The sequence below is a fragment of the Phoxinus phoxinus genome (genome assembly GCF_949152265.1).
Source record: "Phoxinus phoxinus genome assembly, chromosome: 10".
In the NCBI taxonomy this organism is placed as follows: domain Eukaryota; kingdom Metazoa; phylum Chordata; class Actinopteri; order Cypriniformes; family Leuciscidae; genus Phoxinus; species Phoxinus phoxinus.
This window is the reverse complement of record NC_136885.1, coordinates 13,451,525-13,473,504: the sequence shown is the minus strand read 5'-3', so window position 1 is coordinate 13,473,504 and position 21,980 is coordinate 13,451,525. Positions and strand designations below refer to the sequence as shown.

The 21,980-nt window shown below is 37.8% G+C and overlaps 1 protein-coding gene across 2 annotated transcripts in view; it reads left to right on the top strand.

Annotated features, from left to right (window-relative positions):
- The first annotated feature begins 1,487 nt into the window (after positions 1-1,487).
- rorc (RAR-related orphan receptor C) overlaps positions 1,488-21,980 on the top strand; it is a 39,331-nt gene continuing 18,838 nt past the window's right edge. Inside the window, exons 1-2 of one of the 2 annotated variants that reach the window (XM_079626428.1) lie at positions 1,488-1,999; positions 17,221-17,250. In XM_079626428.1, coding sequence (XP_079482554.1) covers positions 1,945-1,999; positions 17,221-17,250 — 85 coding nt within the window. In that variant the 5' untranslated portion in view covers positions 1,488-1,944. Of the gene's footprint in view, positions 2,000-17,220; positions 17,251-19,300; positions 19,560-21,980 lie in introns of those variants that run through there. The other variant, XM_079626429.1, reaches the window with a different exon arrangement.

Sequence of the window (21,980 nt, the reverse complement as noted above, 5' to 3'; positions counted from 1 at the left end):
ATTAACTGAAAGGAAAGTACAACTTATATCAGCAGCAATTTGTTTATTAGAAATTATGAGGGCTGTATCATTATTCTGCACACATGTTTTTGAATGCAACATTTTCTGTTGAAACCCAGTCATTTCAATTGGTATCCTCTCGATCTGGAGTTTCGCATGCATGATGGCGAAAGATTTCCCAATGCGGATTTCACATCGGGTTCGAGTTGGACACACAAATTCGCTGTGTTGACCAATAGAAAGCTTTTGAAGTGATTTCTGTGTGAGCTGTGCTTCATAAATCACTACACTATTGATAATAGACAAGGGGGTCAAATGCAATAGTCTGGACCTAGAAAACATAGCGACGCCACTAACTGGGAGCCATAGTGGTCAACTATGCACTGAGGATTCTTATGGTAATCTCAATTTTGGAGAACCCTGACAATATATTAATACCTAAATGTGGGCTCTACATTTCTCTAATGACTGCTACAGACTTCGGCAATCCTTTAAGATCATTACAAATCACACTGTACGACATGGATCTAATAAACTTGGGTATGCATGTGTGTAGATTACGATGATGACACCTATTGAAGTAAACTAAAGGGAAAACTTGGCATGCCAATTTTGTAAATGGAGCTTGAGGCAAGTAGTTTTAGCGCCATGTCGCATTGATCAATATGCCATTTCATGCTGCATTATTGGCTAGTCAGTAGACGTAGTAGGTCTTAGCAGCAAACACACTGTGAGATGATCATGGTAAATCTCACTGTCAGAAAATGATTGCAGGCGATCTTTGGTCGTGAAAAGACAACGGCCGTCTTTGAACCTCTCTCACTGTACGACGTAGGACCTCCATTAAGGAGCCACGACCACAGAAGTCACTACGATTGGTCATCTTTCGTCTGGGACTGGCCAAATCTGTACAATGTGTTCCAGGGCATAAGACCTAAGATGATAAAATAAGGTTTAGGGAGAGTGGATAAGGATTAGGATGTATATGAAAGTCACCAATATTTATTTTCTGATTAACAGTTGAATAATTTGTGCATTAACACACTACTGACATAGTCGCCTCATGTTATCCAGTGACAGTTCAGTGCTGAATTCACATTACATAACACATCACTGAAGGATTATTGACCATGTGTCCAGAACAAATGAAACTGCTCTCTCTTTATAAAAGAAAAAAAATAATACATTTGAAACGTCTGAGAGATATATTGAATAATTATTAAAATATTTAAAAAATATTATTTAATCCAGTGTATGTAGCCTATTTTGGTATAGCTAGAATATAAATAAAATAGAACAGAATTTTTGTATGTAAAAAAAAAAAAAGTGTCTTGTAGTGTGGTGTAGTGTGTGATGTTAATAGCATGCAATAACAATAGTGCACCGGACAAAAATACTCATAAACTACCCTTCAGTCTCCCGTTAAAAGCATTACTCTCGCGCTTCCCGCGCCTATTACATAATGATTGATGACATAACACCGTACTGGCTCGGGACAGCTCGAGCGCTGCGCGAGCCTGGACAGACAGAGTCATTGCGCGCGCCAGAGGCCACTCGGTCGATTATTTATCCAACAAGTGCCCGTCCGTTTCTCTCTTTCCCTCTTTCTCTCTCTCTCTCTCCGGGGCTGGTCAACTATTTTTCTTTCCTTTTGAAATGTCATGTACGCATGTTAGTTATATTCAAACAACAACGAAGCGAAGCGGAGGAGCATTTTGATTTAAACCCTGTTTGTTTATTGACCAGACGAGCCCATTTTTAGGGGATTATTGAAAATGGCGATGTGCTTGTTAAAACGTTTGCGGCGTCCCGGTCGTTAAAGTGTCCGCAGTTGTCTTCTTTTCCTTCAAGTGGATTTTTATTTTATGTAAGTTTAGTAATAATAATACACACTAATCACAACTAAACTATAAGGTGTTGGCACGGAGTTTTGACAGGAAAGTAATGGAAAATGATGAGCCTGCATCGCCGGACCCGAACCATGACAACACTCAGAGAGGTAAGTGTTTATTTCATTAAACCATACCTGCTGCATTGCTAGGACATGATCTCAGTTTGCACGTGTGTGTGTGTGTGTGTGTGAGTGTCAAACACTTGTGAAACGTGGAACAAACTCGCACACACATGCAGTGTTAGATATGAGACCAGTGGCACTAAAAATACACACCCCTTATGTGACAGAAGTGCCTGTCTGTGTGCCAGCACCAGTCCTACACTAACCCACAGCGCTTGTGCCAAGCGAGCCATGCTAAACCACAACTCTCTGACTCTCTGTCACTTCTCCCTCTGATCCAGCGTGCATTCAAAATAGTGTTGTGCTGCCTTATCTATTCTTGTTAAACGTGCAGTGTCAATTTGACTGATTTTCGGTCATTCATAGAGCAGGGTGCGTTTTCACTTTTGTTGTCATATTTCTTTTAAAGATCCCCTGTGGTGAAAATCAAGTTTTTAATGTTGTTTATATGTCTATGTGGTGTTTTTACTATGCTTTAAGACAAACCCTGTGCAAACCATTTTCTCTTTAACGGTGAACTATGCAGGTTTTTTACCTTAACTCAGGGGTTCTCAACCTTTTGCAATCTGGGCCCCCCGAAAGCTGGTTCATTGCAGTTGGGGCCAACCCGTGTTTTGAATGATTCAGTGTTTTGAACGAATCTGTTGAGTCAAAGATTCAATGACCTATTCACAAACATCTGTCTCATTCTTGATGGATCGGCCGTTTGAACGAATCGTTTGAATGAACGACTCAATGACTCGCTTAATAAAACCGCTTATCACCTGCATTTGCGCTCACTATCGACAAACCAATCAAATTTGTTCAAAACCTTTTTTTTTAAATCAGTCCAAACACATTTACATTTTTATTCAGGAGTTATATAGGCTTTATACGAAACTATAACTTTTTATGACTGTAGTTAAGTGATAAAACATTTTTGCAAATTTGTTATATTTTCAGTTTTTTCCCCCTCCCATCCTGTAGCCTACACCGGTTGAGAACCACTGCCTTAACTGAACAGCTTCGGAGTCATTGGAATGGTTATATTACTTTTTTCAGGTTGAATGGTGGTCGTCTCACACCCCCCTATCGCCTGTGAGCGGAAAAACCACCCTTGCAACTTTGGGCGGGCGGGCCAATGTAACGAATTGCTTTATGGCAAAAAAATCTACTAGCCTTTGGTATCTGAGAGTCGCCAACGAGTTTTTCGACAGTGTTGTCAAATATCTATTCCGAAGCTGTAGGGGGAGCTCTATAGAGAAACCTGCAATGCAAAAAGAGAGAATACAGCGAAGAAATTCCCGAAACTGCATAGCCCTGCTTTAAGAAAAGCAAAAACGTGGTTTGATTGAAATCGCTGGTGTTTCTGATGTCACAAACAACCTTGTATCCAATCACGTCAGCGTGTGGGCGGGCTTTAGCATATTATTAACTATGCTGCGAATCAGGGCAGTTTCAAGAGAAGCCAGGTTATCCCGGTATATTTTTAATGTTGTATGAAAAATCGTGTAAGCCTACATTTACTATATGCCTTTCTCCACTGACTTTCTGAGTTGTTCAAAGTGTTTGTAAGGATGCTGACTGTTAGAAGGCAGCTGTCTGACTCTTGAGATGGTGAACGGGAACATAGTTTTTGTAACATTAGCTACACATTATTAGCTGTTTGATAACGCAGTCAAGAAAAAGGCTTAAAAAGCCACACAAAACTTAAACGTTGTAAAGAGCGATACATAAAACGCATTACCATTCTGACATGTTGACTTGTAGATGAACCTGTATTTACTCTTCCTCTTCTGAATCAGTTTCTGGTTCAAACATATATGGCTGAATTAAACCAGTATTTCCACTTGCCATTTTGCAGCGTTTATTACAGTAGCCTATAGGATCTCTGGGCTGTTGTGAGTGGAGGCGGGGCTAAATTGCATATTCATGAATCTACGTACTAAATGAAGAAAGGGTGTAGTAGTTACATTTAAGCTATTTTAAAGGGGTCATCGGATGCAAAATTAACTTTTATATAGTGTTTGCATACAAATGTGTCTTTGCAGTGTGTGGACACAACCACCATACAATGAAAAAAATCCATTCACTCCCTTTTTTTATCCTCAAAAAGTCTAAACACTCTCAATAATCAAGCAGTTTGGATTATCTGAGCAATATGTCATATTGCTCATGCTCTGCCCACGACTGCTGAAGGACTGTCTCGTATTAGCATATTTCCGCCCTCAGCCATTTGTACAGTATACTGTCCACCAAGGCAGCACTTTATGTGTCTTGTGTGACACCCCCCATGGAAAAGAGGGGTGGGGTGAGCAGTTGCTCATTATCATTTAAAGAGACATGCACCAAAACGGGTCGCTGTGAACAGAGGTAAAAAGAGTGTTGTTTTACACAACCATTGATGAATTTTAACCAAAAGTGTTACAAACTTTACATGAAGACTTATGAAGAATCATACCAACTTGTAGAAAATGGGCATCCGATGACCCCTTTAAGGCAAGAATTTTTTTCACATGAATTTTGGTGATCAAAGATGAGTTTTAAGGGATACAATTATTGACTACAGGGGGACTCTAACTTTGTGAGTTAAACCATGGGTTTGACAAAATTAGTCTAACTGTTGTAAGTATAGGCTACAAAAATTCTATGTACATTCTTAAAAATAAAGGTTCTATCGTGTCAGTAATTTTCCATTGGAAAATTCCATGGAAATTTTGCCCTCAAGGAAACCCAAAATAGTTATTTGGCATCGCTGCAAAACCCCAATTTTAGAACCATTTCTTGTAGCCTTTCTGATTGAGTAAAATAATGATAAAAAAGTTTTAAATATTTTTAGATGGAATATAGCTGCGGTCTCTGCTCAAGTACAAATAACAGTGAAAGTGAGAATATTTCACAATTGTAAAGAAAGCAATAGCAAATTGGTTGTAGATGCAATTTGTGGAGAACCTGAAATTCAAACACGTACAAACTGTAAAAAGGGTTTGATCAGTATATAAAAGTGAGCACATTGTCATGATGTTAAATATACAGGTGAAACTCTGAAAATTTGAATATCGTGCAAAAGTTAATTTATTTCAGTAATTCAACTTGTAAGGTGAAACTAATATATTATGTAGACTTATTGCATGCAAAGTGAGATATTTCAAGCCTTTATTTGTTATAATTTTGATGATTATGGCTTACAGCTTATGAAAACCCCAAATTCAAAATTAGAATATTGCGAAAAGGTTTTCATATTCGTAAGCCATAATCATCAAAATTATAACAAATAAAGGCTTGAAATATCTCACTTTGCATTGTAATGAGTCTATTAGTTTCACCTTTTAAGTTGAATTACTGAAATGAACTTTTGCACGATATTCAAATTTCTCGAGTTTCACCTGTATGACAGATATTACCAGTTGTGTGGCAGGAATTTAGAGATTCACTTGTTTGTCCAGAGAACTGAGGGATGAAACAAAAAAAAGTCAGGGAAATAAAAGAGGAATAAAGAAAAGGAAAGCGATACCTATTGACCAAGTAGCACAGAGATAAGACTATACTTTAGTTACTGAAATGAAATTCCCTCAAGGGTGTCTTACTTGGAACTTGCAACCCAATAGGTTTCTTTAGGGCCTTATTCAACTGCAAGAGTATTGCTTTAATTGGAAACTGGTGTATTGGGTTATCTGAAGTTAACCTTCTGGCTATGTCACTCTTACGACATTCTTTTGCCGAGATCAGTTTGTTCAGTGACCTTATTCTGTTTAAACTGGAAGTTAACACAGCAGTGTGGTGTGTTAACCATTAAACCCTTTCATGCAATATGAGTTCAGGCAAAACATTACGTGGGAGGTGGATTATTTCATTCAATTTAATGGAAATTATTATCAAATAATCTATTTGGGACAGTTTCAGTTGTTTGTGTATTATTCTATCTAAATGGTATGAAAGGTTTTTGCACACCTTTAATATATAATGCAAGATTTTGTGTTTCATATGACAATATTTTTATTTTCTTTTTTATTTTCTTAAATCATTTTTTTGAAATTTTTAATGGTTTGACAATTGGCTTTTGACAGTATTTGTAATATTTTTCATCACTGATGATGACTTCTCGGACACACACACACACACACACACACACACACACACACACACACACACACACACACACACACACACACACACACACACACACACACACACACACACATATTCACATATACATTGAGAATACATAAACCCTGTGTCATGCCTCTGTTCTTGTCCTGTCAGCGTCGTTCTCTCTTCATGTAGCTCTATATCTGAAACATGCTATTCATCCACATGTTCTCACACTTCCCTTATCACTCCTTTTCTGCTCTTCTCACTGTATCATCTGAATACACTTTCCCTCTGTTTTGAACTCCTCCACATTTAGTTTCTGTTCTGGTCTGTCTGCTTCTCTTCTTTGATGAGCTCCCACTTGCTCCGGTGTACTTGCACCTCATATCTCAATCTCTCTCGTACATCATATTAGCCTAACTTTCCTATTCTGAGTCAACATCTCATCCGTATGTTCACCTGTGCACACACTAGTGCTTCTCAACGTCTTTACATTTTCAGTCTAAAACCTTTACACTCTTAAATTCCCCCTGTTTTGCTTTTTTGAATATACCTTCCATGCAGTAATATAGCTGTTTCTGAATGTAAAAGTTCTGCAAAGTTTTAGAGATCAAAGTGCATGACAAATAAAGTTGTCTCCTAAAAGAAAGCCGGCTGAAACGAGTCATCAGTAATTCTAGTCTCACTTCCAATATATCTACGTAGGTTTGTAACATATGCATAATGCCCGTGAGCAACGTCTACTTTGACCTGCCTTCAAACACTGTAGTTGGAGCTGAGAAGAATCATGTTGTACTGAATCATGTATCAAGTTTTTTCAGACATTGTGAGAAAAGTGTATGAATATTAAAATTGTGCAATGTATATTATAAAACCTCCAAAACAAAATTAGGAACATTTAAAAAGCATAATAGGGCACTTAAAAAATAAAAGGCATCGCATTTTCAGACCAATCTATAGATATTGTCCATTAACAGAGAATAAGTTAAGATCTGCGTCTGTGGTTAAGACAATATTTTAAACTCTTTCCTCAGTTGGAATAACCCATGTAATGCTCTTACAATAGAAGTATGTGGGGAAAGTTTTTTGGATTAACATTGATACACGCTGATTCAATATTTACATAATGTTTTAACATGAGACTATAATGATCGAATCACTTATCCACCTTTTCTGTGCTGAATTATACCCAATTTTTAAACTCCTGCTATTTAAAGCACAATAACTTTCCCACAATGTGCTCTAAAATGCATGAAAGGGAAAATCCACCCACAGGAATTGTATCTTTAATGCATAACCAAGAATTCATCCGTCTAGAACATCTAGCCTCCCTGATAAACATTTTCGTTTGAAATTTATTGTTGAAATGATTGTCTGGTAACTTCATATCACAGACATTCCTTTAAAAAATCCAAGAGGGTTTAACTTTTCCCATGTTAATGGGATGATAGAATCAGTAAATTGGTCTGAAGATGCTACAAAGTCAAGAATTTAGGCTACGTCTACATTAATAGACGAAGACACTGAGTTGCGTAATCCAATGTTTTTCTCTGGGTAAAATAATTAAATACGTATAACAAAATTAAATCTGAACAAAATACAGCAGGGCTTGACAATAAGGACACTGCCGTGAATGACACCTGGGACATAATGTTGATTTTTTTTTTACTTGTATGCTTCCCTAGCTTTATTTATTAAGATTTATTTTATTTACTTTATTTATTTTATATTAAGACTCAGCTTGCATTGGATCCGTGCAGCTCTTAAAGTGACAACAGCCTAATATTCCTGCTGCACTGCCCTGTCTTTTAATGTTAATCAAACAACTAAAAACTAAAAAATCACTCATTACTCTTGACAAAATAACTTTTGTAACTTTAATAAGGCTTAATGTATATTTAATTTATACAATGAAGAATTTATTTTGCTATTGATTACTTTATTTCTATACCTGAAAACTACTGTTAGACCTGAAAATAGGGTTAGGTACCGAACTCGGTACTTTTAAAGGGGTCATGACATGAGAAACCAAATTTGCCTTGATCTTTTAGTATATAAGAGGTCTTTGTACCATTAAAACGTCCTGCAAGTTTCATAGCTTAAGACTTCCTCCCCATTATAAAATAATCATTTATTTAATCAAGCTCTAAATACAGCTCGTTCTGGATCCATGGTAAGAAGTGACGTCACGGTACGAAGTGACGTACCAGCGTTTGCATATGACCGCCTCCAGCGCAAGACAACTACGCTTTAAGCGCAAGACAACTACGCTCATTTCGTATCGTTGTCGCGCCCGCGCGCCGCGCGCCTCACAAGTGTTCAGTCGACGTACAGCGAGTGGGTCTGTGTACAGGGAAATTACGATGCCACGCAGATGTGCTGTTCCTGGCTGTGGACAAACAACATCTTTGAATACACTGCGAAAGATCCAGTCGTCAGGGGAAAATGGATGCACTTTATTTTTTTGCGGACGTCTCAGTCACGGCAGTAGTTTAAGCGTTTGTTCTATACATTTGAAGGATGACTGTTTTGAGAACAAATCCCAAAATGATGCTGGCTTTGCCAGAAAATTGTTGCTCAAAGATAAGTCCTTGCCGACTATTCTGGGCTCAACAACGACGACGCAAACTGTAAGTAATGTGTTTAAAACTTTAAACTACTTTTTAAATACGCTGAATCTGCAAATGTTCTGGCTGGGGGCGTTAATAATTGATGCATAGGCACTGACGTTAGCCAATCATAACAGTGGGCGTTAACACTGAACTCTTAAAGGGGAAACACCCCCAAAACAGACTGTTTGAATCAGAGGATGAGAAACAGGGTGGGAAAAGGTCATAAATCACTACATTTTAAAAGTTTTTTGTAAAAAAAAACTATAGTAATACTATATTTGCACCTAAGGGAACCTAATAATAAAAATAAAAAAACCATGTCATGACCCCTTTAAGGGCACCGACCGAATTATGTCGGTACTACCTACCGAGTACCGATTCACATTAAATCAATCGGTGCCAAATTTCGGTACCTGAGAACGCATCTGGGTGCGAGAGTAAGACTATTTAAATATGAATCCTGCATGTTCTGCGTGTCTCTGTGTGAATGAGGGGCACAGACGCAGGGTTTCATTTACCACACACACACACTGCGTGACGCTCGCAATCTCACAATATGAGAACATGAATGCATTTCCAGAGCCGAGTCACTGAAGTTCATCAGCATTTTACAAAAAATATTGTTATATCATTAACATACAGAAACTCAAAGGTCTTCACCACAACCTGTCAAATAAAAGTTTGGTTTAACCTGATAATATATTACTGTTGTACAGTAGAATTTAGATATCTACTAAACTAACACTAATAATAAAAAATTATTATCAAAACTATACATTTTTTAAGGAATAATCACACATTTTCTTCTATGTTGTAATTTTAACAGTATACAAGTCAGTTGTGCCGCATGTTGTTTGACAAAAAAGTTTAATTTCATATAAAAGATCAATTCAATTAATGTTTTATGTCTTCATTTGACAACTAGAAAATTCACAACACAGAATTTGTGGAAAACAAAACATTTTATAGAAATTATTATTTTTTATTACTAAAATAATTGTTTTTTATTAACATTAAAGCATCACAAACAATGGCAGACACAGCGACCAAGGCATCTCTGGCATAATGTCAATAACACCTCTACAAATGACTTTACAGTTATTGAGGTAAACATGCCTTACCAAAACAAAGGTACCGTTGGGTATCAACCCTTACCTGAAAAGCACTGTTTATAGGCACCTTTGTTCTGTTGTATTTATGTTGGCCTGTTGAATCTTAAATGGATCCAATCCTCGTTCAATAAAAATTATTTTATGATACAGTAATAAACTAGCTAGTATTACTTACACACAGCAATATATACAACATATCTGCATGCTCTCTTCACATCGTTCTTGTAAAATAATAATAATAAGTAAATAAACATCAAAAAATCCCTTCGCTGTGAATGAATCACGACTTACCAGCTGCCGCGGTGTTGAAAATATCTTCTGGTAAATAAAAATGCGCGCGCTGCGTGAGGAATCGTCCCGGTCGGTCGGATTAGGTCGTCGTCGTCAGGTGAAAGGTCATCATCTGGATCATTTTATATTATTTAAAATTTAAGGCTAAATTATTATTCATAAATTTTACTAATATTTAGATTTGTCATAGGCAGGCATTCACAAAAGGGCCTTTAAATACAAAAAAAAAGTAGAGAATTGTTTTCTTTGAGAAAAAGGCACTTTGGGCACCAAGGGGCAAAGGGGCAGGTGCTCAAGCACCCAACGCACTTGCACGTGCCTGACTTAAATGCATGCGTTTTTGAACTTTGCTGATATAAAACATGTTCAAAACACTTGAGTAAAGAAGAATAATTGACGACGGTCCGTTGAATTATTAGAAAATAATAATTTTATTTTTGCTTCGCGTTGTGGCCGCATTACCACCTTGGGTAATTATTCCGCTTGTACTACGGTTACCACACCCAGGGCCGTCGCTGGTGGGGTGAAAGGTGGTGACAATTATAGGGGCCCCCGCTGCCCAGGGGGCCCCACAAAATCCAGCAGTTATACTATAGGGACACTATTGCATGAATAATTATAATATGTATTAGTTGTATGCCTGAGATTTAAAATGAAAACCACAAAAAAACATGCAACTTGGTTAAATATTTTTTCCAAATAGCTGCTTCTCTTACCTCCCTAAAAATGGTTTAGTCCGATCTATTTATTAGTTATTAATAAATACCCCGCCCCAGCTCGTGAAGAGAACCAATCAGAGTTGAGGCGGCATTGCCTGAAGACGTTAATCTGGTGGAACTGACTCACTGGAAAAATGTCGGGAAAAAGAAAATACAAATCTGGTTATCAGAAACGCCACGAAAAGAAGGAGAGGGAGGCCAGGAGAGTTGTTGGATCCCAGTCAATTAAAACCTTCTTTAACGCAGGTTAGTGTATTGTATTGTTATTTCGCTGAGAATCAGAAAACTACCGTCTTCTTTCACTTTTCATTAACGGGCGCGAGCGGTACAACCGACTGAATGATTACGCGATTAAAATCCCTGTCCTTTTCACTATTGTAAATAACTTGACACGAGACACGACGCATTGCATTATGCATAATATGACCTGCTGGCTGGTGATGTGTTTATTACATCAAGAAACACGAATACAACTGTTATACAATATTATAACAATATTATTTTACCAGTTCCATATTATCTCTATTAAAATACATAATAAGATAAATCTTTTTTAAAACTTTGACTACATTCCTAAGACTGTTACTTACGTGGTTTGACCATACGGCAACATACGACGAAAAGGGTACCCCATAACGTCAAGATGAGACGGAGACATAAGCGCACCAGCAGCGCCCCCTAACGGTACCCTAACGCATACCTAAACCTAACCATAACCTGAACCGTCTCATATTGACGTTATAGGGGTACCCTTTTCGTCGTATGTTGCCGTATGGTCAAACCACGTCAGTATGTGACGTTTTGAGATGAGACTGTGTTACAACCCATAAAAACATTATTTTACCGTTCCTTTTTTAAAAATTGGTTTTCTTATTATTTAATTTGTTTTGATTTATAGGCCTAACCTTTGATGACTTTACACCTCACTTCACTCCATGAAGTGTTCATTAAAATCTTGATTTACATTTATTTGTTATCTGCTTTGTTATTTTGTAAGAAAACCCTAGTTACATGTGGGCCTCCATGCATATTGTACAGTACGCCAACAATATATGAGTATGCATGCAGAAAATATATTGGTGGAGGGTGGTGGGGGGCCCACATCAATATTTTTTCAGGGGGCCCCGGATCCTCTAGCTACGGCCCTGACCACACCTCAAGACATTGTTCAGATGTACTGTATTTCAAGGCATTTGTCAGGTTTTTATCATCATTTGTCAGGTTGTATCATCACCTTAAGACTAATTTCTTATGCATCTAATCTCAAGCCTCCGTCACCAATTCCAAAATGTAATTTTAGAACTAGTAATGGAGGCTTTAACCATTGATAGCAGACTAATGCAGTTATGAGAGAGAGAGAGAGAGAGAGAGAGAGAGAGAGAGAGAGAGAGAGAGAGAGAGAGAGAGATTAAGCGTGTGTGAATTACCTGAATTTGTGCATCTCTCAACAGTCTTTGGCAGCAGCATGTCTATTACCGAATCTCTAAGTTTATCTTTTTCAAGAACAGCGCCGTTATTACATTGCTAGTGAGAAATGTCATGTAGCTTTTATGTTGCTAAACATTTTTACAGATGAAATCGTCAAAGCGCTGACAACGTTTCTGTGTGTGTGTGTGTGTTCATCAACCAATCAGATTCAAGCATTTAAAAGCCCTGTAGTGTAGTCTATTTTAATGACAAAAGCTCAAAGAGAGCAAGTGACAAATAAGCGAAATTGGTCAATAGTTGTTCATTAAAATCGTTATTGGTAATTTGATATCGACCAAAAACATTCCTTTAGGACTCGACCTGTACATGATTTTCTAAAGAACAAGTTAATAAATATTTCTAAATGGCTTTAAAATGTTCTACAGCAACAGATGTAAATGGTTTTTGGTTCTAATTGAAATTTTTATATATTTAAGATTGTAGACCCTACTGATAACTTTTTTTGTATCTCGTTGCCTTCATGATTTTTGAATCTATCCTACACAGTATGTCTTCAAATAATCATTTAATTGATCCTCTTACATTTTCTTTGTGAATGTTTTAATAACTGCCAAGTCTGATGAGAAAGCAAAGCACGCCGCTTTCATCAGAAGAATTAGGCCATGTGTGTAAACGTTATTACTGAGGGTTTAACCACCCAGAGTCCTCATCTTAATGTGAATGTTCATGTCCACGCTTTTCCGCTCCTGATTGCAAAAATCTCATTCAAACTCTTCTGATGTTTACCGCTTAGATGGCTCTGTGATACTAACCCTAAGACTCATTTCTCATTCAATGTTTTCTCAGTTTATCTCTCTCAGTCCCTCTTTCTGACTGTCTCTTTTTCTCTAACTTTCCCTCACATAACCTTGCCAGAAATACTGTAAATACCTCTGTGTGTGGTAAGAATGGACATAATCTGGATTAAAGGAAAGATTAGTGTTTAGTGAGTGTCTTTGGATTCCTGATCTATTTCCAGAAGCCGATTGGCTAATTTGAGATCCAGAAGCTTACATCCACTACCCCACTACACAGATTACCTGCATTCACACACATTGCAACACTCTTTCGCAGTTTCTTCCCAAGCAAATATTTGAATACAACGATTACGTAGGCAGAGTGTGACATTTGACTAAACATGGGGGAGATTTTATACAGGTGGGAGTGAGAAAGAACTTTAAAGACTGAACAGAGGAAGAGATGGGTGCGACGTACGAGACAAAAGGAAACCACAAAGTAATGACACTCAACGACAATATGGCTTGTTACCTTATAGCGGTTTATATGAATCTACAGATGAGACAAATCTTGAGACTCATGATAATGTCAATGGTTGTCAACTGAAAACTAAAATAACTTTGATGGCCTGTGATGTTTCTTTACAGTTATCCATGTACATTAATTTTCTTTCGCAGCCAGTTGAGTTTAAAATACTTTTTAGAAGCGAGTTTCTCAGGAAGGGTTCGTTTTTCCTTTTTATAGGATGTTGTTGCTTGTGGATTTCTCTTGTATAGCAGCAGGGATCCTCTGTGACTTCTTGTTATGGAGGACAACTGCCACCTCACAGTTTATTGGCGCTTTTCCATTACCAGTACCAGCTCGACTCGACTCAGCTCGTCTCAGCTCAGCTCGGCTCGGCTCGCGTTTCGCTCCGTTTTCCATTGCATAGTACTTCCACAATAGTACCTGGTGGTCGTCATAGCGACGCGACACACACCCGCTACCCACACACACACAGGACAATGGAGGAAATCGAGTGTATGCTGTTTTACATAATATTAGTAATGGGTATATCACGCAATCTCTGGCAAAACTATTTAAAAATGCCAGGGTTATTCAGGATACTCCGTCTGGCGCGTGCAATGATGGCGCAGTGAATAGTGACGATTCTCGCTGACCAATCAGCAGTCTCCCGTGTGTCACGTCACGTTTTAGTATCGCCTCAGCTCGCCTCGGCTCGCTTAGAACCTCGCCGGAGGTGATACGAAAAAAAGTACCTGGAAGCAGGTACTGGTACAACTTTTACACAGTGGAAAACCAAACAGAGGCGAGTCGAGTCGAGGTGAGGCGAGCCAAGGCGAGCTGGTACTGTGCAGTGGAAAAGCGCCATATGTTTCCAGAAGCTTAACACCCTGTAGTTCTTGACTGGTTACCTATTGAAGCTAAGCAGGGTTAAGCTGTTTCTTTGTCAAAAATTTAGTGCAATAAAATGTCAACAGTGGTCCTTCCTTTTTCATTATGGATGCCATTATGGATGCCAACATCATCCAGGTGGTTGAAGAGATTCCCACAACGTGTGCTTTGAGTGGAAGTAGAAGAAAAGCTAACTAGACATGCAAAGACAAAGACATACATCACATGCTCAATGTAGCCAAGAGTGACTGACCATTTCTTTGTTTCCAGCCCATAACTCTATTAGGCAAGATACACTGGATGCTTACACAGAAATTTCTTAGCCATTTTTAAGTTGGATGGGGAGCTTTTGTCTGGGCTAGTGTTGTTAAAAGTACCTGTACTTTGGCACCATGTCGATACAAAATACCAAAAGTGCAGAGAACCAACTCAGTTCGGTACCTGCTGATAAGTGCTGCTGTCAAATGCTCCTGTGCGTATTGTCATGTGCTCTGTGAAGAGCGGCAAAAGTATATTTACAACATGTCTTGGTAATAGCCAATCACAGGCATGTCTGTTGACAGCATGAACACAATGGCCAATCATACACGTTTAATCCGAATCCATCCATATGATGCAGATGTTTTTGTTCAGCGCGATCTCATGAGTTCTGCACACTCAGTGCTTTAAAACTTCAGTGTCTTCATAGCTTCTTGGTGAAATCACATGAAAAACGCTGGACTGCAATGATAAAATGTGACTTGAGGATAGTTTGGTCAAAGCAAGGGTTGCGAAAAACAATGTTTAAAAAAAAAATACAGTCGACAACATCTCAGTTAAATTAATTTTTGTTCCATTTTGTAGCCCCATTAAATGTGTCGAAGAGGAGATGTCCACCTGACAAGTGTTGTTCAGTGCAAGCGTGACCGGTGTGGTGATACGTTTATCACATTTGGGGTGAGGCCCAAATGTCAGTTTTCTCTATCTGTATGTTTTCAGTGTGTCCAGACTTGTTATTTTTTGTTATAATGACTTTTTTAATTGACATTTGATAATTTGTAGACACGTGCATACTTTTAAAAATGCTTTTTTAATGATCATGGTAAATTTTTATTTAACTGGTAAAACTGATTTTAATGATCAGTGTTCTGAATAAGTGTGATTTTAAACAATTGTTTTTTATCCATTTTAACTGTGGCAAAGAGTCTCAAATGACATCTTTCTTTCTCTCTCTGGTTCTGGAATAGGGCTGTGTGATCAAGTAACTGTGCTAGTTGGCCAGAATTGAGCGATAAGCAGTGTAATCAGGACTTGGCTGTGTTATCCAACTGCATTTAGATCTGTTACCTTGGTGGCTTATATCACACTGATGATTCAGGTACTACAGAGAATCCTTTAATCTGTGATCAAACGATGAACCTCGCTGCTCTTTTGGGCCTTTAAACGCACACATGCTTGAAAACGCATACGTTCTTGTTTTATTTGAGAAAATCAGCAGAATCGAGCACCCTATATTGACCAAAAACTCAGACCGAAAACAGCACTGGTCATTTTTTTGCTATTAGGCAAACCGTGAGACGGAGTTGTGAAATACCTGCTTTGAGAGTCTTTGTTTCCGAGTACGTCTGCAAGTCGCCACGCACCTATTTGTGTGTTCCGCTATATAAGCAAAAGTGACTTTTTCAAAAAGCCACAAAGCCCTTCAAAGAGGGAGAGAGAGTGAGAGAGACGGTCGGAGTAAGAGACAGACAGAAGAGAGAGAGGCCAAGTGTTCTTCCCTGCGATGCTTATCGTACCTGCCCTGTGTCTTCAGACAGACACACTGCTAAAAATACCCATCGGAAACGGCCAACACAGCATCAAATCTGAACTTTCTCAAAGTGTGGTCAAACGTCAGACAACGGAGATTGCTGTTTGTGCTCGTGTGTGGGCAGGGATGGGGGTTGAGGGGGCTTTTCATGTGAATGATTAACGTGTTCTTGTGCTTTTATTTCAATAAAAGTTTGTGTTCATGACATGTGTTAGTGTATACACTCACGTGTTTTAGCGTTTTTGTTGTTTAGTGTGTGTAGGTGTGGGAATAACACTGCACTAAGGTCCTTGGCCTTAACACTCAACAAATGTTTAGTGAAAAGAGGTGCTTAAAATGGCGATTAACTTCTTTAACTTTAAGCTAAAAATTAATGAAACTATTCATTTTTCAATCAGGTTTTCAATTATTGCAATCTTGTTTAAAAAAAAACCTGATTTGTGTTATTTGTTATTTTCTAGCAATAAACATTAAATAAACAAAAAAATGTATAAGACAATTTCTGCTAAATAAATTATACTAAATTCAATTAAAAGGAGAAAAAAACAGAATGGGTATTGTTACAATAAATTAAGCTGTCACACAGTCTAGCTTGTTTGTGATTAAATGTATGTTTGTAGTTATTGATAAACTTTTATTTAGTTTAAATTAAAGAAAAATATTTGCTTGATAATTTTTCTTTCAATAACTTTAACAGGGTTGAAGGCTGATCTTGACAAATGCAACAATTTAAAAAAAAGAACACAGGTCAATATAAAATTGTTTTTATTATTAATTTAATTTACAACAAATCAATTAAAAAGATGGTCAAAATGTTATTGCTGTATTATTTCAATTTGTCTGAGGGAGCACAGACATTTGATGCATTTTCTACTAGTTAATTTTCATGCTACTTTACCATTACTGTATGTTGGATTTTATATGTAACATATTTACAGGCTCTGTTTAAAAAAGTGTGCCCTGTTTGTGGAACGTGACCGCTAACTAGCTATTATTTGTGTCACCTCTTTAGGAAATCCAGTGCTCAAGAAATCCCATCTGAGTAAGTACAAGAATCTCAAGCATTCACTGTCTGTTCACTCTGTATCTCTGTTCACTCTGCTAGTGTTGTTTAGTACAACACAATAGTAGTTTATTTTCATGTTTGTGTGCGTGCTTTGAGAAGTGGCATGTTTCACCCCCTATGCATGTTGTTTTTTGCATATCAGAGAACCCCTACATTGTGGTTATAGGGAGGGGGCCATGTATCAGTGTAGCAAAGCGGTGCATAATTACACCTGTTAAACACACACACACAATGCACCTGTATCCACATATATTTTTACTTCAGCCACAAAAGCAGTATGTTTAAACATGAGCAAAGCTACCGTAGACACACACGCACAGGTGTGTGTGTGTGGCGCTGCTATGGGCGTGTGCACCATCTGAATCGAGATAAGATCTCAGAGTATTTTGGTGAAAAGATGCTGTTTAAAACTCTTTCCGCCTTTGTGTTTGATTACAAGCATTGTGTAAGTATCTCATCTTTTTGTCTTTCGCTCTTTTTTCCCCTTCCCTCCGTCCTTGAAAGTTTTGTTTTTACATTCAAATATGACCTTTATGGAAGCATCCACTGACTGAGCTTCCATAACATTTGATTATTCGATTAGTCTTTTTTGATTGTTTTATTAGTTAATTTGACTGTATAAAAATGTTTGAAAACCCTAAATAGAAAAACGGAGTGTGTTTCATATCATATTAGTGTACTGGGATTATTAGAGTATGACTGTTGGAGGATTAGAAAACACTCATAGCGTGGTTGGACCATGATTCATAATGACAAGCAATAACAACACTCTGGCGTACGCTGCGGCAACAATATCACATGACGATCTTAACCAGGTTGTTTACACCAATACCATCTACCACCTATCCAACCAGCCTCACATCCTCTGAACGTTTCCTCATCAAATATAATAGCAAAAGAAAAGTCAACACTTTGCAGTTCAAATTCTGCATGTGCATTTTAACACTCTCTTTCAACAGATACTAATATGCCCTTTAGGGGCAAATAAGTGACCGAAGTGTAAGTTTTGATAGAGTACTATCCCAGTGGAAGCTTTTGTACCTTGTTTCTATTTATTCAGGACGGTTTGATAATACAGTAACCGGGAGTTTGTTGTTGTGTGTCTATAAAAATGTTTTTTTTTGATTTTAGTAAACTAAACTTAATTAACTGTATTTGTCCAATTGATTTTTCCAGTGTATTTGAGTTGACAAAATTAAAGTCGGCATGAAACGGAAGTTGTGATAGTCTTTTCTTCCCTATTTTGATGTATATCCAGATCAATCAAAACTAACTTTAGCTGGAAAATAACATTATTCAAGAACCGCTATAAAGCCAAAACAATCTGTTATCTTAAATTATACGTTTATCTCTGTAAAGCAGCTTTGAAACTATCTACATTGTTAAAAGCGCTATATAAATGAAGATGACTTGACTTGACTTGAAACTGTCTGGAAACAAGAAAAACTGTAGAGCGCAGGACTTGATTTTGTCCGTCGGGAATTAATTGGATGGTTGTGGTTTGCTATTGGTGGATCTCATGTGAGTGACAGGTTGCCACGCCCTCGCGGCAGTAAACACATCATCATAGAAGAGATGTCACTGCAAGAAGGATTAGGAGGGCGCATGAATTAAAAGAAATTGTGCACCGATAAATCATTTATAACAAATACTGCAATATTCTGTAAAAAAAAAAAAAAATTGTCCATTTTGATTTCATGGTCACTAAAAACAAAAGTTATCTCAACTTTTGGGGAACAAGTAAAACTAAAAAAATTATGCAAAAAATAAACTAAATATAATAAGTTGTATTTTTACGGTGTGGCGTGGAAGGTGAGAGGGATAGAGTGAGGAATTCAGGATTTCAGGGAGAATGATGCTCTGCAGAAAAGCTTAGAGAGGTGAACTGCTCAACCCTGAATTAGAAAGAGAAAGAGAAAGCAGAGTCCACCTATAGACGGACAGAGAAACAGCACATAAAGTTCTTTAGTAGACACATCATGCGCGAGAGAAAGAGAGAGAGAGAGAGAAAGAGAGAAAGAGAGGTGTACCTACAGTTTGAAAGGGACAGGCCCTGTCCCTCTCTGTCACTCTCAGACAGAAACACACACAAATGATCTCCCTCTCCGTCACCTACCGACAGAAAACCACCTAATCTCTCTGTCATCTCCCACACCGCGACAGAATCACCTGTTCAGAAGTTTGATTAACCGTGTGAGACAGAGCTGTCAAGCACATTGAGTGATTTAGACGCATCTTCACGAGAAAAAGACAGCAGTTCACACATGCTGTGAAGATGATGCGAGGTAGGCATTTGTGTTTTGTTTCTGGCCTAGTAAGTATGCATTTTTGCTAATGTTTGTGTGGGTGTGTGACAATTGCTTGTTTACATCACATTGGACTCATCCTCATGTCTTTGCGCGCAATGGTTTTCATTTTTGTTAGTGCAGCTTATATCGCAAACGACAAGTTTCGAAACACTGCGTTCATATTGTGCTTTCGTTTCGCATACCCTAGTTTAGGGCAAAGTGATTATATATCCTTTGCTTTCAGCTGAGATTGACCTTTTTAGGAGTTTCGCTCTGTTGTTTGAAGTTGTACGAGACTCGCTCCGCCATATTAGCAAGTAGATGAAAAGTCCAAGACTTTGGTTTGCGCTTGTCTTGAGCCACTTGAGTCGGAGACGGATGGTCCATCTTGAAGGATGGAGTGGGATGATATGCAGGATTTTGCTGGAATACAGAAAGCAGTGGAGGTCTGCTGTGCTTTGATTTTGAGACCAGGATTTTGATTTGTAATTCAAAATGTCTTTGGTGTTGAAGTAGGACCTGATAAAACACCTGTGTGTGTGTGCCTAAAAAGTGCTTAAAGTAATCTGATTGACCTGATATAATGCGTGTGCAGGAAAACTTGTCAGAAAGTTTCATTTACTTTTTACTAATTAATAGAAATTTGCCATGCAGCCTCTTTCGTTCTTAATTTTTTCTCATAGTTGCTTTTTTTTAATTTATCTTAAGTAATTTATTTGGCTTTAACAGTAGCTTGTAGTGTGTGTGTGTGTGTGTGTGTGTGTGTGTGTGTGTGTGTGTGTGAGTGAAGTAGTCCAGCGTGGGTGTGTGACTGCACTTTCTCACTGAGTTTAGTAATAGGGATTTTCACGCATTCAACATCAAGTATGCCACACCATTTCCACAATTTACCTTTGAGCCCAAAGCACAACATTTTAGTCTAAATTCAGTTTATTCTTAATTCCGGTTTGACACGAGAACTGAATTATCATATTGGAAATTGATGTAGTGTCCTAAATGATTGTGGCGTTTGAAATAACAGAACCTTTGTACTCAGAAACTGTCCTGAATTAATCACAAATTTATCAAATATTTTGTACAGTGCTTTTCAACAAAGATAACAATTCCTTTTAAATTATTTTAGACAAATATGAACTTTATATTTATGTAGATAGATCCACGAAATTGATGATAGTGGCAGTTACTTATTCTTGATGTAAGTAAGTAGTAAGAGTATCTGGCTGAAGAAGCCACAATATAGATTAATGGCTAGATCAATTGATTATTAGTTTATCTTGTGCTTTGTGGCTGTTATGATTAGAACCACAGCTGTAGATACAGCCTAGCCGACAGATAAAGGGTTTAATGTGCAGATTATCTCCTTAATGAAATGAACACTGCAAGATAAGATCTGACTTTCAGAAACGGTCTGAATACAACACCCTTAAACGAGAAGTAACAGCTAAAAGAATAAAGACGGTCGTTAATTCCGCCTCTATTTGTGTTTACTTTATCCTGAAAACCAAAACGGACAAAATGGAGGACCCCCAAAAGTATCAGATGACGTTCGTTTGTGAGGCTTGTGGTCGTGGGCATCGTTCAGAAATGACTCTCAAGCAAGCTTTTTGTACAGTCCCCTAAAACTGAATTTTCCGTAGCAGCCCACATCACTTATGTGGTTAAATATCTGCTCATCAAAATTGCTACAATTCAAGTAGCACATGCTGAAGTCAGCTGCGCTGTATCTTATCCACTTGCATTATCTGCGCCGAAGCTCTCGCTGTTGTCCAGAACCCTGGCTGCGGAAAAAGCTGTTTTTGTGTGATTGAAAATGTTGTTAAGACACAGTTAAAGAATTCAAGATTCGAACCACAACCGAGAGTGGTTTATAACTCACCTCTTACATTGATTTATTTTAAAATTAATTGATGGACAAATACACTCCAAGAAAAAAAGCTACAAAAGCTGTCACTGGGCCGGTGCCCTTTCAAAAGATACTAGGCTATGTAACATACAGTCTCTAAGGTACTAATATTTACTTATTAGGGGTAAATAAGATCCAACGGTGTACCTTTTGAAACGGTACTGCCCCAGTGAAAGCTATTTTACAGTACAGTATGTGCACTTGCATGTACTTACAGTGTACTTGCCTAAGAAAGTGCTGGTTAATAAAAGCTAACTACATGGGTTAAGGTTAGATTTAGGGGAAGGTTCAGGGTTAGTACCTAGTTATTACATGGGGAACAGAACTGAAAAATAAAGTGCTAAAGACAGATTAAAATGCTTATCAATTTCTTTAAAATAGGAATTTCTCATTTCAATAGCAGAACAAATACTGTTGTAAAAACATCCCACGATTCACCTCACAAAGTTAGAGCAAATATAACAGTGTGTGAAGCTGTAATCTAGGCATGAAACTGAAATAAAAGATAGTTTTGT